Source organism: Lepidochelys olivacea (assembly GCF_965140295.1).
Source record: "Lepidochelys olivacea isolate rLepOli2 genome assembly, chromosome: 3".
In the NCBI taxonomy this organism is placed as follows: Eukaryota; Metazoa; Chordata; order Testudines; family Cheloniidae; genus Lepidochelys; species Lepidochelys olivacea.
In genome coordinates, this window is record NC_140413.1 from 209,556,590 (window position 1) to 209,575,512 (window position 18,923).

Below are 18,923 nucleotides of genomic sequence, written 5' to 3' on the forward strand. Positions count from 1 at the left end.
CGTGACCTCCCTCCTCCCGTCCACTGCCCCCCCCCGGGCCCTCAGCGCGACCCCCTCCTCCCGTCCTCTGCCCCCAGCGTGACCTCCCTCCTCCCGTCCACTGCCCCCCCCGGGCCCTCAGCGCGACCCCCTCCTCCCGTCCTCTGCCCCCAGCGTGACCTCCCTCCTCCCGTCCACTGCCCCCCCCGGGCCCTCAGCGCGACCCCCCTCCTCCCGTCCACTGCCCCCCCCCGGGCCCTCAGCGCGACCCCCCTCCTCCCGTCCACTGCCCCCCCCGGGCCCTCAGCGCGACCCCCCTCCTCCCGTCCTCTGCCCCCCCCCGGGCCCTCAGCGCGACCCCCTCCTCCCGTCCACTGCCCCCCCCGGGCCCTCAGCGCGACCCCCCTCCTCCCGTCCTCTGCCCCCCCCGGGCCCTCAGCGCGACCCCCTCCTCCCGTCCACTGCCCCCCCCGGGCCCTCGGCGCGACCCCCCTCCTCCCGTCCACTGCCCCCCCCGGGCCCTCGGCGCGACCCCCTCCTCCCGTCCTCTGCCCCCCCCCCGGGCCCTCGGCGCGACCCCCTCCTCCCGTCCACTGCCCCCCCCGGGCCCTCAGCGCGACCCCCTCCTCCCGTCCACTGCCCCCCCCGGGCCCTCAGCGCGACCCCCTCCTCCCGTCCTCTGCCCCCCCCCGGGCCCTCAGCGGGACCCCCCTCCTCCCGTCCACTGCCCCCCCCCGGGCCCTCAGCGCGACCCCCTCCTCCCGTCCTCTGCCCCCCCCCGGGCCCTCAGCGCGACCCCCTCCTCCCGTCCACTGCCCCCCCCCAGGCCCTCAGCGCGACCCCCCTCCTCCCGTCCACTGCCCCCCCCCGGGCCCTCAGCGCGACCCCCTCCTCCCGTCCTCTGCCCCCAGCGTGACCTCCCTCCTCCCGTCCACTGCCCCCCCCGGGCCCTCGGCGCGACCCCCTCCTCCCGTCCTCTGCCCCCCCCCCGGGCCCTCAGCGCGACCCCCCTCCTCCCGTCCTCTGCCCCCCCCCGGGCCCTCAGCGCGACCCCCTCCTCCTCCCGTCCACTGCCCCCCCCCGTGCCCTCAGCGCGACCCCCTCCTCCTGTCCACTGCCCCCCCCGTGCCCTCAGCGCGACCCCCTCCTCCCGTCCACTGCCCCCCCCGGGCCCTCAGCGCGACCCCCTCCTCCCGTCCACTGCCCCCCCCCCCGGGCCCTCAGCGCGACCCCCTCCTCCCGTCCTCTGCCCCCCCCCGGGCCCTCAGCGCGACCCCCCTCCTCCGCTCCTCCCGTCCACTGCCCCCCCCCCGGGCCCTCAGCGCGACCCCCTCCTCCCGTCCACTGCCCCCCCCCGGGCCCTCAGCGCGACCCCCTCCTCCCGTCCTCTGCCCCCCCCCCGGGCCCTCAACGCGACCCCCTCCTCCAGTCCACTGCCCCCCCCCGGGCCCTCAGCGCGACCCCCTCCTCCTCCCGTCCTCTGCCCCCCCCCGGGCCCTCAGTGCGACCCCCCTCCTCCCGTCCTCTGCCCCCCCCCCGGGCCCTCAGCGCGACCCCCCTCCTCCCGTCCACTGCCCCCCCCCGGGCCCTCAGCGCGACCCTCCTCCTCCTCCTCCCGTCCACTGCCCCCCCCGGGCCCTCAGCGCGACCCCCCTTCTCCTCCCGTCCACTGCCCCCCCCCGGGCCCTCAGTGCGACCCCCTTCCTCCCACAGGGCCCTCCGTGCGACCCCTCTCCACCTCCGTCCACCCTCCCAGGGCCCTCAGCGCGACCCCTCACCACCTCTGTCCACCCCCCCACAGGGCCCTCAGAGCAATCCCTCCTCGCCCCTCCCCCCCGAGGTCTCGGAGCTCCCACCTCCATCCACCCCCGACAGGATGCTCAGTGCAATGCCCCCTCTGCCCTCAGAGCAACCCCGCCTTGCCATCTCCCTGCCGCAGGGGCTTCAGTGCAACACCCCTCCCCCCCACCTCCATCCACCACCCCCAGGGTCTTCAGCACGACCCCCCCACCGGCTCTCAGAGCAGCCCCGCCTTGCCATCCCCCAGCCACAGGCGAACTGCTTCAGCGCAACGCCCCCAGGCCCCCACAGAGCTCTCAGTGCAGCCTCCCCATAAGCTCCATCCACCCCCCACAGGGCCCTCAGCGTAACCCCTCCCCACCCCCTATCCATTCCCACCTTCAGAGCAATCCCCAGCCACCCAGGCCCACAGGGCCCTCAAAAGAACCTCCCTATCCACACACATGGCCCTCAGAGCAACACCCATCTCCCCCCTCTCCCCCACACTCAGACCCACTCCATGGCATGGCCCTCAGAACACCCCCCACCCGTGCAGACACCACTGTATAAATAAAAAGACAGGCTAGCAAGAGCATGACTATAGCCTGGTGGTATGGGTACCCCTCTGGGAGGTGGGAGACCCCCAAGGTCCAGGCCCCCGCTCCATTTATTTATACAGAGCAGCACAGCTTCACCAGGAGAGATTGAGGGCTCCCCCCAACATCAAAATCCCCAAGAGGCTTTGGAAAATGTTACCCTCCAAGGCTTTGTGCCCTTGGCTAGGCTATTTCCCAGCAGCAGTAGAGCTGCTAGTGAGCATATCTATTTTGATGTGTTTCCCCTCTATTTACCCCTCGACACAATATCCACTTGGATGACTTGAAAAGCTTACTTGTGAATGTAAAGGCGAGCAGCTTGCTTAGCTAGACTCCCCGCCCATCTGTGGTTGCCTCTTTGTATAGTTATTCACAAAGAAAAAGACAACAGGTAATAAGATTTTCTCTCTTTAATTGTTATTCAGGACAGAGTTGAATACAAATGTCAGAGAACCATGCACTGCTCACAAATCCTGTGAGAGACATACATACACACTCACATCATGATAGTAATTTGAAAACACAAACTAAAGATCTATAGGATGTAACTTCAAGAGCTCTTTATGTACGCTACAGTGATCATTTCAGATCCTTTCAACATTACTGTTTTCCACAGACACTTTTAGCTGACATTGATAATGAAACATTATTATTAAATCTTACTTATTGCACAGTGTTTTCCTCTTAGCAGAGAACAATGCTTAGAGAACAAGAAATGCATTGACCATACACATGCATGCAGTCCTGAAGGGTCTTGATTACAATGCGATACAGAAGACTGACCTCCTTAACAAAGCTGGTTTCTTAGACAGCATCAGCATTTTCATAATTGTTTGGCTGTTGTGGTCAGCCTCTGAAATGGACTGGGAGCACATTACAGTTGCAGCACAAAAATCACAATGAATTTTAAAATAGGATTTCCCCCTATCCTGTATGAGACAAGCCACAGACAAACTGAAAACGGGACTTCCAGGATTCCAGTTCCATGAGGCCCTTATTCAGAGAGCCCATGTCTGAAATCCTTCTCAATGACAGACACAAAAAAGGATACAATGTATCAGCCTAGACACCAATCACATTCTGTAGGATGATATGCGTCTTCTTGAAAAGCAGCATCCATCTCTTTCAAGAGCTCATTAACGAGTAAGGCCTTTTCAATTAAACTTTTATAGGACTTCAGTTAGAAAATGTTATTTTTGCAATTTCTTTAAAAAAGTTCATGATCTTAACTTAAAATTACACACAAGCATACAATATTCTAACTCTTCAATCAAAAACAAGTCCCTTACAGATAAAGACATTTTGATAATTGGACAAAACTCATTTTCCTTAGTGTGAGCACCCAGAATTTTAGAAACCACAGTTACCTTTCTGATGTTTTCTCTTGGCAATGACTACCACCGTGGAAGACAGAAAAATATTTTATATTTCAGATATAAGTAGGGTATAAAGGATGGGGAAATTGGTTACACACTGCTCTTCTGCTGTAACAAATGCCTTCCCCCCTCTTCCCTCCAAGTATTATTGTCAATTAACCTTGTAGAATTCTGAGAAAAGGCCTTTCGAAGAATATGGCAAAGAAGCCAGTAATTTGACAACCTGATAAACATCTTTAAAAATGGTGAGAAAAGTTAAACAGGTACTGTGCGAATAATCAGATCCTTACTAAACAGAATTCAGTTAGTTTGGAATACAGTGAAACGCCTTAGTTTAAAGACTTTTGATTGATGATGCAAGAGATCATCAACTGGAGGTCTATTATAACCAACCTCAAGGTCAAACAAATATGTACCTGAAACTCTACACATGAATACATTAAATTGGTTACTTAAAACAAAAGTTGGTGCAGATTTTACTGTAAATGCGGGGCTCCCCATTCTGATGTCCAGAGTTAATTGTGGCTCTACAGTGGCAGAATTTGTCCCAAAGGCAGCAAGCAGGTGCTCTAAAATGGCAGGGCATTACGTACACTGCAACATATGTTCCAACTTTTATTTCCTCCTAGACTCAAGAAATCTAAGGAGCCTAACTTGAAAACAGGACAAGGTCAACGGTAACATTCAAGGTGAGGTGGGCTGATAGACTGAAGTTTGTCAATACCATCAAATAACATCAATTGGTCATCTTTCCAAGACAGGGAATCTGTGCAGTGAGAACATAAACAAGGGAGCTTGTCATCACCCAGTACCTATCAATGACAGGACTACAGACTGATACAGAAATGGTCCAGAACACTGCCGTACAGTGCCATTGTAAATGCAGTACTTGGTCATTACTGTATAACAAGGGGGAGCAGTTCTTCATTTGTTTGTGTATGTGTGTGTGTGGCCTGTTCGTTCAGTTAATCTCTCCAATAAACACTGGGGCTGTCAAGGATTAAGATTATCCCAATCGCATCCCAGCTAACTGCACTGGGATGGTTCTGTCAGGTAGCCTGACAGCGGGGGAGTCTGTGTGGCTTTCCTCCCACTGTAAAATGATGGGCACAGATGACAGTCCCTACCTGCTCAGCAGGTCACTCCACTGAAATTGCACATCCTGAGAACAAGTAAGATCTCTCTCTCTGACTTTCCCACACCTGAATGACAATAGTCCCATGATTACTGTTACAGGATTGCAAGGCTCATCCAGGGACCATCAAACCAGGGTGGGAGGAGGCTGCCTGGAGTCACTTAAGCATGATCCATCTCGCACACTATGCTAACGGCTTTGCTCTATCAGTCTCCCCTAGGAGCACAGCACACAAACAAGATGCTTACAAGAGCATGTTTGGAGAAGGGTTCTACTGCCCCACGTAGCTGGACTCACACTAAGCAGATGTTCTCCTCTCTCTCTATCCTATACAACAAGTTCCCTATAGGGACACACTGAACACACTAGAGGAGCAGCTGCTGAACCTTTATTAATTCTTAAAGGCGACCTGCAAAGGAAGAAAATGTCAACTGCCTCAGGGCTTGTGCCTTTTCTTCACTTCTTTATGAGGTAAAAAAGGCCTAAGACCTTTAAGATCCCCCCCTCCCCTAATTTATTTTACACATTCCAGCCCAGTCTTAACTGGCTAACCAGCTAGTAAAATGAGGGTATCACAAGAGCGAAAGCTGAGAGGGGAGAGAGTTTTAGTTTAAACTCTTTTTTTGGTTCATACCTATTTTACTTCCATGTCTGATACACATTCTCAATAAAGGACATCTTTGCCAGCCCTTGTCTTCACCGGGAAAAAGGGTGTTGAAACATGTTAGCTAACACATTAAAATCTGAGTGCAGGCAAAGCACGGTGTGGTTTTAATACATTCTGGTCAGGTAAATTCGGGGGGGTAACCTGGGGGTTACTCTGACCAGCTAACATGTGGTAAAGCTACAACTTACTTTGTCTGTACTAGGATTTTAACACAGGGTAGCTAACATGAGCTTATCACTTCCCCACCTTTTTTCTACTGTAGCCATGGCCTTAAATAGTCCACACCACCTTCCCTCTTCCAGTAATGAGTTAAATGAATGAGAGCTCACAATACACGTCCTCCAACATCCAGCAAGACCAATGAGACCAGACTGACATTCCTGCTACTTCTAAAGGTAAAAATACGTGCAAAGCCAAACCTCACCACAGGTTCCAGGCTCACTTCATACACATCAGGAAGAAACCAGGGGGGCAAACCCAGGTTTTAAATTCATCACTTTCAATTAAAGTCACCTTTGATTTCCATTTGACTGACTGGTATTAGCCAGATGGCTTTTCATTTGCACTTCACTATCTAGCTACTACTGCTATCAGTGAAATGGAAATAAAAGGTGACCTAAAAAGAATTTTTTTAAATTTGGGCTTGTGCCTTTTTTTGCTTCTTCATGAAATCAATGAGAGCTGTTGGGAGCTCAGCTCTATTGAAAAATCAGGCCCCTTATGGACACAGGACCCTAACTTAGACATCAATTTTTGGAACTTCTACCCCACCATTCACACATGAGCTCACTGTACACACAGTGAGAGCAGTATGTCTTGTCAACTTCTGGAATACAATATTTCAACCACTTTATAGTTCAAATGCACGTTACATCTGCCATCAAATTTTCACAGATATTTATATACAATACTTGAGCTCATTTCACACTTACTGCTTAAGTTTGCACAGCAGCAACACACTTATGTTATCAAGTATCAGAGGGGCAGCCTCTTATGGTGATGGTGGCAATCTGCTAGCCATTGGATTTTGACAGCCCTATATATAACTCCAGTACCTGGGAATTCATGACAGATTACACTAAAGGGGGCATACGCTTCAAATATTGACTGATGTTTTAATGATAGCGCCCGTGTCCTTATTAGGCTTGTAGTCACATGAGTTAGGATTATCCAACATTCCCCACTGAGGCTTTCTGTGGGTTCATTTCAGTACAAACCCCGTCTGTCCCCCTCATAGGCTTCCTGGCCTCCACAGTAATGGAGACTTCAAGTTAATTTTTAAAATTAGTTTTCCTTTTTTTTTCCTGCAGCCGTGAAAACCAACTGGCTACTCCCTTTGCAAAACAAAATTCCTGGCCTTACACTGCCCCTCCGCCAAGCAAGGTAATTGGGCTCTTGACAGTGAGCTCAGGCAGCCCCATACAAGCCCTAGAATAAGGCCTGTTCTTTGCCATCTGATATAAGGAAAGAATGCTAGTCAGCTAAGGAATCTTAACCTGCTTCACTGATGTTTCCTGTCTCACCTGCAGTCTGGCTTGATGTACAGATGATGTTCAACTGGCGTTACAGCAGAAAACTCACACCAATGGAACGACCTCTGCAGCTTCAATGCTAGATCCCAGAGATCTGCAGAAAAGCAGCAACGGTGTGAAGAGTTGTGAAGTAAGTTATTTACTTGCTGTAAATAAATGAAGCCAGCAAGAGTATGAAGCGCTTTGGCAGAAGTGACAATCTGATAGCCACCTGGCCAAAGTTTTCAAATAGACAGACTTTTAAGATGAGTGGCTGAGTCCGTCCCCAAATCTAGCTGTTCTGGATCGAAATAATTAGGTATGGAACAGAAACTCCCCCAGTGCGCCCCAGCAATGAGATTTAAAGTTCCGTATACCTCTCAGAAATGCTTCTGTCTCTCCCTTTGCTATAGAGCCAAGATTTATGAACACCAGTGACCTGGCAAAGTGTGACAGTTTAATTCATTCACAGAGCTCTACCCTGGTAACAATTCAGAGATGGGAAATCTCAACCCTAAGTCGAGGTAAGTGTGTAAGAGTGCTCAGACATTTCACTGGAGGGAAAAATTAGACTACGTAACTCAATGCTTATTAAACTCAGCCAATCAGAAGCTTGGAACCTCCTAAATGTGTTTTTTTTTTGGTAGCAGGAGCCACTTTTCTTTTGCTTGGGTCACCCTTAATGTAAGTATCCTCAACCCAAAGCAACTGTCAGAGACAACAGAATGTAGTTCTGATCCGACCAGCAGAGCCAGAACTCTTGCTGGATTTGATTCAGGTGCAGATGTCAGTGTTCCACAACAGCATCCTATGGGGATTGTGCACCACACAAGAGAGATCCTTCTTCTAAACAAGTCTCTCATGCTTTTCTGTATCAGACTCTGCTTCTCATTCAGTCATGCACACTTGTTTGGTAGGAAGCTGCCTCATTTCACTGACCTTTTAAAATATGTAGAAAAAAAAATCTAATCATAGAACTAAAATATGCTAGGATGCAACATGCAATGCATGTAGGAGAACTGCAGCAGCTCAGTATTGAAAACGCGTAATAGCTTATAGAAATCTTACTGGTTTCCTTGAAAAAGGGGATCTTGTTAGTATTAGTCATTTGCGGACACAGATTATTACTTCTTAAACACTAAGATTAAATCTAAAATTCCACCTCTCTATTCCTACTGAAAATTTCCAAACACATTGCATTGCAATACGGAACACACTTATGATCTATAGTACCCAGTTTGCTATTAGGGACCCCACTGTGTTCTACAAAGAAACACAGCCAACCTATTTAGGTTAAAAATTGTAACTTAAAGGGGCTGTTTATGATGTGGGGAATGTTCCCAGGATTTCATATATCTATTTAGGTTATACTTAAAAAATGTGAGTTTCTACATTCACTGACCTAACATTTTTTTTTTTTAAAAGGTTATCACAATATAACACAATATGGAACAAGAGTTTCCTTGCTGTTCTACAGCAGCACCAGCTGATCATCAAATGCTTTCCCCAAGAGGTGAGCCTATTTCTACTGACTGATGATGCTTGGGGCACAAAGCACAGCCATGTTTCGGTGGTGCTGACTTGTAAGTGCTAAAAAATGCAATGTTTGTCCAATGGAGAGAGATAAAATTGGTTGGGTTGAAAGGGAAACAACTGGTGGGGTTGAAAGGATTCTTTTTTCAAGCCTCAGATGCATCTTAAAGAGGCTGCCAGGGTCCCTTGGTGTTGTTTTGGTTAACAAAAACGAAGGTATTAAAAGCATAAAAACTGAAAGAAGAGCTGAACTAAGATAATTTGAATGCCCCTCTGAACAAGCCTTCCAGGAAAGTCAGACTGTTACAGCAACGCTCTCAACAAGAATGTCAACCTAGGCTCCCTAAAAACTGCAGATCGGTGAGGGAGGGGCTGAGTACTTGTTTTCTAGGGGTTCCAACTGCATCAGACTGACAGACAACCGATTCAAATCTCATTAGACAATGGATACAAGTAAATAAAACCTCCTTAAACCCCTAGGCTACTTCATCACATTAGATACAGTACCCTCAGTGGTGCCACCTTTGCCATATCGTTACTGGGTGTTTCGCTAGCTGATTTTAAAACAGACTTAAAATTAACTTTTTCTTCTTTTACACATCCCACAAAACAAGACCGCTTTTCACCTCTACACAAATGGAGCAGGAACAAAAAGGGGTTACCTATTGGGGACTGAGCTAAGGCACTAAAACTGCAGCAGGTGATGAACCAAGAAACCCACATCAATGGTACTCTTCATTAAATTGCCTTATTTAAAAAAAAGGAAAAAAGGTTTCTTTTTAGAAAAGGACGAGATAATACAATATTATTGTATTCCTGTTTTTTTTTAAACATTATTTTGCTGTTCTCCCAGAGAGATTTGCTTCAGTTATTAAAGTCACATGAGCTGTTTCCAAAGCATAGTTTGGTGAAACACAGGCAGAGTTGTCTGAACAACTTTGGCTCATCCTGGACTCTCCTTGGAAGCCTTCTTTTATTTATATTTTCCTCGTGAATTTCCAAAAAGTTGTCTCTCTTTCCTCCTTTTTGGCATGATACTAAAGTCAATGATCCAACAGCCTTCCCTCAGAATCGACAGATGGCAACTCTCCCATGTGTCTCGCTAAGATGGTCTTGTCATCACAGCTTCATAAATATTGATGGCTGGCTCTGCTTTTGCACTATGTCACTGAGGGGAAAGACACTAGAGATGGCTACATCCACTATACCTTGGCAAAGCTCTGCATAAAGTTTCCTAGAAGAAAAGAGAGAAAAATCAGAATGAGATATTTTAACAGGAAAAGAGAGACACACTGAACATTCTTTACCCTCATTCAAGTTTTCCTAGCAGCAGTTATACTATCTTGGCATTAGTATAAATACCCCTTTCCCTTCTAGCTTCTTCTCTCACTACCCGGGAGGCTGCTCATCCCTTTTACTATACTTCTCTCTCCATCTAAGCAAAGATGGAATCGTAAATCCATGCCTTCTAGTAGCTATTGCAATGGACTACAAGATCACAGTGGGTAATTCTACATTTATTTACTGTCAGAACAGATTATAGAACAAAAGCAGTAGGGACTTAACTTGAAACATTAAACTGAAGCACAAGACATTTTTTGGGGAAAAAAAGAAAATTTCTGATCTTCACAATTACGTGAGATTCAAATTACTGTTTAGCACACTGAATTAATCCTATTTATAATAGAAAACGTTCCTACCAAACCATTCCTATGGTAGGTATTAATCCTGGACTTAGATACAGACGTGCAGCTCAAATTGAAGCCAGTGAACTTTCTCATGTTCACCTGAGAGCGGAATTCCACCCTAAATCATGAGATGCGTAGACTCCGCTAATTCTGCAGTAGTAAGAAAACCTAGCAAAAAGAGCTCCATGTCATATGCATTCAGGTCTCCTTATCTGATACAAAATGGGCAGAGAAGAGTAAAGCCAACTTGGTGGAGATCTCTGCTGCCAAATGGAAACCCCAATTCAGGGACCATGTCAATGCTGCAGAAGATACTTAGCACATTTGTGGAAGAGTCCACAGCAGGTGCGCCTCCCCCCCATTGCAGTCATGTAATTTTGATGCTTCAGTATTGCAAAGAAACACGGCAGTAGGATGCAACAGCAAATGAGGTTTGCTTGTGTGGCACTGCACAGGGATTTCAATGGTTTGGCAGAGTTAATTGTGCTTCATCACAGTAAGTTTCATGAAGCTGGTATTATCAGCACCAGCCAAGGGGCACTGTCAACAGAGATCAAGGTAGGCTCATTCCAAAGGGGCTAGACAATAATGGAAAAACAAATCAACCTAAGATCAGTCTAGTATAATTGTTCGTTCTCTCTCTCTCACACACACACACAGGTTATGAAACACACACAATTTCTCCAAGCATCAAACTCAAAATCAATGATATTCTGAGCAGTGTTTTGATGTTTTTACACACACAAAAATTAAAGAAGGGACAAATTAATCTCTGGCATAGCAACAATGGACTTTGTTCAACTAGGCCTACCTTCTGATGAGAGGAGAAGCCTTATTTGTGGGGCAACGTGAGACAGAACGACCAGACAAACTTCAGTCTAGTGAACAGCATCAATATTTGATAAGGTATTTTAACTCAGCAAGAGCTACACAGCTAAGACTGCCCAGCTTAGACAGCTCTAGACCTTCCTACGTTTACTGACATGGGATGGTATGGCACTATCAATACATGTAGTGTCAGTGAGTCACAATATTAGTAGCTGAAAGTCTGGGCTGCTGGATGGGTGTAATTCGTAAAGTCGCATGTGTAAAAAAGCAGAGAGTGTCTGAGAACATAAAAATTGGACAGTGATAGACTGCAAAATCCGGTGACGACGGAACCTGGTTATATTCTGAACAAAAAGAGCTCTCATCCGTGCTTGTAGCTGTGCCCATCGCTTCACACTGACTCTACAAAGATAACAGGCTTCAGGGTGACAGAGTGACATTCCTGGATTTTATAGATTGCATACAAGGACTGACGAACGAGTTCCATGTTGATGGAATATTATCTGTTTCAATGATGCAGATGTTCTTCTTCATCTCTGGTGACTGTCACTGTCCTAAAACAAACAAGGCAATTTCTGTTGAAGATGTACTGTAATGGGGCTGGAGATAACAGAGGCGGATATGTTTTTTCCCTACCAAGGCCTTCTTTACCAGGATTAACAAGGTCTTTTCACCTGTGCAACTGTCTCAGCATACCTTCAGCTTCCAGATCCTTTCTCCTGCACTGCTTTCAGTAGACTATTTCTGTATCAAATCTGACAATTTATGAAAGTCAGTGTCTTTCTCCCAACCATGGTGTTAGATGGATGTCTGGCAAGCATTCTGTGTTCTCTTTCATTTCTAATGGATCCTTAGACCTCCGGGTACCAGTTTTTAAAGAATGCTAGGAGAAGAGAACATTCTCCTTTTTAAGTCATCTTGATAGTTGTAAATTAAAACACAAAACATGCCTTTGGTTAAGTATTTCATTTTTTAAATTAAAGGTTCCACACCCCACACCTGTACATTCTCTCACTTTTTTGGCTTCTGTGTCAATTCCACGTCCTGCATCCGTTTCTGAATAGCATCGGTTCTTGCTGCAATATTAATACAAGTTCTCTGTTTTAATGCAGAATGCCCAGTGTTGTCTCTAGTTGGGGGACCTTTGTGTTGATTTCCTTAGCTGTCAAGAATCATTTCCTGTAAACCTGTCTCTGTGGCTGGGCCTTATGCAGTGTTATCAGCAAAAACAGAAGCCCTTAGCAAGTGAAAAGGCTGACCGCCAAACCCTAGTTGCGCTGCTCCTTTCTGGATATGGCCTCTCAAACCAGAAAGGAAAGATGAACTTCCTTGGAAAGGGTTCTGCAGTTGGGTGCAATGACAAGAGAGATTCTCCAGAGGTTCATGTTTGAACCCAGATCACCCTCTCCATTAGGGTTTTATCATAGGGCTTCTAATTTAAGCCAATTTGACACCAACTCGCCAAAGAGTCTCAGAGTGCATAGATGGAATGCACTGAATAAACTGAACTTGTTTCCCCAGAGCTCCCTGCCCTGGTCAGCCTAAACTCCTTCTCTCTCCCCCTGCTCTGGGAGTAACACACCTCTCTGATACAACGCTGAGTCTAAATAAGCTCCCCATCTGCACCTAGTTTCCATTGGAGTGTGCTTTCCTGAGCTGCCTCTGAGCCCCGGCAGGGAATTCACTCCCAAAGCCACAGGCTGTTGTCTGGCTCAGTGAGCTTTCCTCCAGAGTCACCACCAGAGCGAGGCTGCCCAGGGGCCACCCAAGAGCTGGGCAGCCTGTCACAGGCAGTTTCTGAAGGAGAGCGCCTAAGTCAGGAGCCCAACACAGCTGCTCCTCTACCACCACGCCAGGCCACACTCCTCACATGCAAAATATTTACACTTCTTTCCAGAAACTCACGTGCGCAAGTTCAACCAACTCCTGGCAGATCTAGTTGGTGGCATTACAAGGGCATCTTTTCACGAGGGTGAATGGTTCTTGAACACCTTTGCAGGCATTGATGCAAAATGGCTCTGTCTTCAAAATCTGAGATGCAGCTCTACACAAATTATATACTTTCCAGGTCTATTTGAGATATTTATTATAGCCAATGATAAACCAATCCCACATTTACATGGGTTTAGGCTCCCCTATATTTTGTTCATAGTACAGCAGGGTAGGGGTGAAATACACTGTCTTGTCTGAAGTATGAAGAACACATTCTTTAAATTGCTCTTCAAAACCACATTCCCACAGAGCAACTGCTAGCATTTGCAGGCCTACTGCATCAGCAACACACTCTTTTGAAGGTTTACAATTGGATTTTCCTCATCTTGGCATGCAACACTTGTTTTTGAGCACTGGGACCAAAAGGTCAAGAGCATACAGCTGCAGCAACAACAGGGAATGGGCAGGTGCTCCAGAAGCACCACTGGGAGCAGAGTGAGGTGATAGAGTTCTCTACGCAACATTAAATTAAACCTGTTCCTATCCACTGTTCCACTGACAGAGATTGCTGATTTGTTCATGAAATATATTGCTTAATATTTGGATAGTTAAATTACTTGGACAATAGAATGTCACCCAAAAGTGCCTTTTACCCAAGTTTCTCTCTCTCTCTCTTTTTTTTTTTTTAAAAACAAACATTGGATTTTAAAAAAAGGAGTACTCGTGGCACCTTAGAGACTAACCAATTTATTTTGAGCTGTAGCTCACGAAAGCTTACGCTCAAATAAATTGGTTAGTCGCTAAGGTGCCACAAGTCCTCCTTTTCTTTTTGCGAATACAGACTAACACGGCTGTTACTCTGAAACCTGCCATTGGATTTTAAGTTTTAGCAATTTCTCTCAAACACAAAACACACCAGTGAAAAAACCCAGGAAAGGTTTTATGAAATGAAACCAAAGCACGTGTATTATTTGAATATAAACCCTCAGCTATTGTCCAAAAATACCCCACCCTTCCAATTCTATAATTCACCAAAATGTAAGAACAATCATTGAGTCTGTCCCTAGTCTACTAGGTAGGCCCACAACGATTTTGCAGCTTTCTGCAGAAGCCAATACATTTCCCCAAATTGTTTGCTTTTCCAGCACTTAGCCTGTTACACTTATGACCAAACCAGTCCCATAGGATTAAACAGGTTTCAGATTAACAGCCGTGTTAGTCTGTATTCGCAAAAAGAAAAGGAGTACTTGTGGCACCTTAGAGACTAAACAATTTATTTGAGCATAAGCTTTTGTGAGCTACAGCTCAAAATAAATTGGTTAGTCTCTAAGGTGCCACAAGTACTCCTTTTCTTTTATAGGATTAAACAGACATTCAATTGTTGCTGATTTGATTCAGGTCCTTTAAAAGCTGACTGTTCTGTCATCTGTGATTTTGCTTCTACAGTTTTTGCATCAAAATGGTGGAATGAACTATGGAGCAAATCCTCCTTCACAAACATATTTGGGGTAGAAATCTGGATCTTCATCTTAAAATGCGACAGGGAAGGAACTCAGGATTATATTCCAACCAGCATGATGCAGGCACTTCTTCCTGTTCTGGGCTCCACCTATGCCCTTGTGTTTGAGATCTGTCTATTGCTTAGCCAGCATGACTGATTCTGTAGCTTCTCTGAATCATTTTAAAATCTGGTCCTCGTGTGATTGCCGTTCTTTGTTAAATTAGGTCAAACCAAATTTCCCAGGATACCATGACAGTGTCAGCAACCTGTAATCTGTCAAGTCCTTTCAAAACAATCCTCAATTGCTTTTGTAAGTTTAATGCCTCTTTGTAGAACCCTTGTGGTGCAGAAGCCAAGCTGTATTTTGATCAAAGTTCTTCTCATTTTCAAGTTCCAACACTTTTAGGAGTTGGATGCACGTGTAGAGATACAGTCTTCCTGATTGTTCCACTACTATTGCATCCATCCTCCTTTTTCAACCAACCAAGAGGATAATGGTGTCTGTGGAAGAAGATTTGAACCACAATATGCACTAGAACTGTGTTGGGCCTTACTTCTTTCTCAGTGAGGTATAAGCAGTGTGCTGAATGCCCACACTGTACATAAGAAGTTTAGGATGACTGCATCTCTGAAAATTATCATCTTTTTATGCTCAGTCCAAGGAAATGGCAAAGATTTCTCTCCCATATTTCACCCCTTCCTTGGATGGCATCTTCACCCACATGGACACAATATTATTTGTTTTTTTCTTTGCAGCTGTAAATACCTATTGACTGGATGCTTGAGACTCTTGACTGAGCCATCAGCACTGTTGCTTAGAAGAAGTGAATGGCTGGGAAGATGTAATCATAGCTGACGGAGGTTTCTTTATTGAGTATCTTGGTCTCTTGGCCAGAGGTTCAGATGGTCTGTGATAGAGACCTACTAAATCTCCTCTTATTTTCAGTAGTATAAATTCCAAGAGATCTCAGTGGGGCTCTCGACTTCTTTAAATTGTGTAGAGAAGCATCTGTCAAATCCACAAAGGGTTTACAACGGTCAAAGGGGAGTTCTTCAATGGCACTCTGAACCTCTCTCGGAAAGCCCAACATCTGCAGCCAAGACACTCTTCTCATGACCACCGCAGTGGAACTAGACCATTCTGCAGTGGCTGCCACGTCTGAGGAGGCCTGGAGCATTTTCTTTGCTAGAAGCTGACCCTCTTAAATAGAGCCTTTAAACTGGTCATGATGTTCCTCTGGCACATGCTCAATAAAGGAATTCAGTTTGTTAGAATTTAAGTAAAGTGCTCATGTTGTGCACCACTGAAGGGGATTCTGTTATTGGCATGAAGGAAGCATCCTGCCTTCTTATCAAGTTAAAGTATTTGCATTTCAGGTTGTTTTTAATGCACAACCATCAATTGCTCTTTGCTATTTATTGGCTGTCAGAAGAGGAGAAATTGCTCCTGAACGGAACCAATAGTGAAGAGCTGCTGGAAGGCCTGGGACAGAGACTTAAATGATCACTGCACCTACCTTTTGGTGACAGCATCAAAAAAGTCTCACTTCCAGGATCATACTCATCGGTGTTCCTCTCTTACACTTCAACAGACAAAGTTTCATTCAATGGTACATTTGCTCTTGAAGAGTCTGAAGAAACTGATTTTCTGCATGGTTAGAGATGAGCACAAATGATTTCTATCCTTCTACTTCACAATTGTTGACAATGTTAATATTTTGCTTTAGAAGAATAATCTGTTCTTATTATTTCAATTCATTCAATTGATTGTTTCCCTACCACCTCTTTCAACATTATACATCTTAAGTTGGATATATACCAAGTATCAGTGCGTGAACTCAGTAAATTCTAATCACCGCATTCGTAGTATTGACCAGCAGCTTTCACACTTGTTATAGCTGAAATGAGAAACCACCACCTACTGCACACTACAAACAAGGCTGGTAAAGCTGACAAACAGCTGAAAAGCTAGCCAGCTTTTATATAAAGCCAGGTTATCAGATGCTCTGCCAACCTTCCAGAAGTTCCTAGATTTATGCCACATCTAGACCAGGGCACTACTGGGGCAAACTATGGCATTGTAGCTGTGACACTGTAGTGCCACGGTGTATGTGCTTCCTACAGTGATGGAAGGGGTTTTTGCGTTGCTGTGGGAACTCCACCTCCACAAGCAATGGTAGCTAGGTCAACAGAGGCAGTCTTCCATTGACCTACTTGTCTCTACACCTGGGGCTAGGTGTGCATAGCTATGGTGCTCAGGGGTGTAGATTTTTCACACCCCTGAGCACCGTATCTATGTTGACCTAACTTGAAAGTCAAGGCCAGTCCTTAGTAAACCAAGTCTCTATTTACATCTCCATCCACTAACCTCTCCACCATCCAGAGGCAGTCAGTACCACCCACTAGCCACACCCGTCTTAATCACCAATGACTCTGCCCATTCCCCTTCCCCCACTAATCTTCAGTTCCACAATTTCTGCCTGTTTCCCACAGGTATAAAAAGAACCAAAAAAACTCTTCTCAGTTCCATTTACATTTTCACAAATAGAGTTTTCATTCACAGATTGAAACTGGAGCTAGATACTTGAACAGCAGAGCTTTTTTCATATGACAAGTCCAGGAGTGGGCATCTCAGCCTTTGGACTGGCCCACACTACTGCTGGGGAAAAGCCACCGGTACGAAGGACCTCTCCCAGTAAGTCCCTCCCCTGACCATGCTGCTGCTGGGCTTGGAGAGAGGGATAACGACAAATTCCTGCTGAGAAATAGTGTAAGTTACAGAAATTCAGCTGAGCGGAAATGTGCCTTCTGGCACAGAGGCAAAACTCTGGCGTGCCATGTGGCTGTAGCTACTGGAGCACTGCAGCCAGGGAGAGCTTTCTCCAGCCCCACACAAGAGCGAGGGGCCTCCTTCTGGAGCACATTCAAGGCAGGGTCACCTAGATCGCCAAGCTTACGGAGCAGCAGGCTACGTGTTGGAGGCAAGTATCTGGTCTCAGTTTCAGGAATGATAGCTTTCCATCAAGCAGAGAGGAAAGCCAACACCTTCTTCAGAACTACAGCAGCAAGAGACCAGGTGTGCCGTGCTGTTGGTACACGGGAGCTACCATTTTATTACAGGAAGAGGATGCTCACTGGGCACAGGCAGGGGCCCCATTGACTTCGATTAGCCAGACCTTCAGTTCCTCATCTACCATGAAGTCAAAGCCGAAGAGCTGGAAACTCTGGTAGTGAAGGTGTTTGGTGCTGATTGCAGGCTCTATACACATAAGGCAGCTTCTGCGGAAAGGAAAAAATGCAAAATCTGACTTAGCAGCCAATAAACATGTAAGAGCAATAATTCTAGATTCTTGGAGCAGGCAGACACACAGCACAGCGATCAGAAGGGCACTGTGCAGTGGGAAAAGCAAATGGAAAAAGTGGATCAGGAACAGACTTGTTCCTCATACTATTATTACTTTTTGCTATTGTGCCCAGTCAAAAATAAAAAGAGATAGTAAAAAAAATCTGACTCATGCAAAAATATATCTGATTGCACTAACTAAAGGCCTGATCCAAACCCCATTGAAGCCGTACCACTGATTTTATTGAGAGTTGGACCAGGATTGAATATGGCAGGGACACATCATAATACCACAGGCTTTAGAACAAGAAAGAAATGCACAAGAGCACAAAGAAGATTTTAAAACAACTCTTTACAAAATCTATCATTTAGCACATCTCTGAAGCAGCTCAACGTGTTCCTGTGACATTCAACACGTTTTCTGTGTTCTCCAACAACACGGAATGGCATAAAGCCAAAATTGGTTCAAGGAATGATGCACAACAGACTACTAATCACGAGCCCGAGACGTGCTCTCTTGTTATCTGCATTTAGAACAACAGAACGACTATGGACACTAGACATGCAAGAGTGACCTCCCAGCAACATGGGTGTGACCTAATTAACAACCTTTATCCATTAAAACAGGATTTCTCTTTCAAGTAGACAATCACGATTATTATTCGCCACACAGGATGCTTTGACAAACTATCAAGTGTAGAGAATACAAATATATGTATATATGTACCTACCCAGTATATGTGTATGTATACATAAACTCCACACACACCTGCATTTCTTGACTAAAGAATAAACATTGTGCACATGATAAGCATTCTGGGTTTTCATCAAGGCAAAGCAAAAGCATATTTTGTAAGTGTGGCATAAGTCAGCGATGCAGGGGGCCCCAACTAACATCAATGAGGGTGGTATTGTTAAATTGCCATAAATCTAATTAAAGTTTACATTAGGTCTGAAGGAAGCAGGGCCCAATATATGCAACAAAACTGGAGCCAATACTGTAAACCCTTACAATTGAGCAGTCCCAATGACTTCCACTGGGCTGCTCTCCAAGG

The 18,923-nt window shown here is 46.1% G+C and overlaps 1 protein-coding gene across 2 annotated transcripts in view; it reads right to left on the bottom strand.

Annotated features, from left to right (window-relative positions):
- Positions 1-2,749: 2,749 nt before the first annotated feature.
- TTL (tubulin tyrosine ligase) overlaps positions 2,750-18,923 on the bottom strand; it is a 35,338-nt gene continuing 19,164 nt past the window's right edge. For both annotated transcript variants that reach the window (XM_084623416.1, XM_084623417.1), the window contains exons 6-7: positions 17,661-17,804; positions 2,750-9,810 (exon numbers count right to left, since the gene is read on the bottom strand). In XM_084623416.1, the coding sequence (XP_084479542.1) occupies positions 9,696-9,810; positions 17,661-17,804 (259 nt within the window). In that variant the 3' untranslated portion in view covers positions 2,750-9,695. The remainder of the gene's footprint in view (positions 9,811-17,660; positions 17,805-18,923) is intronic.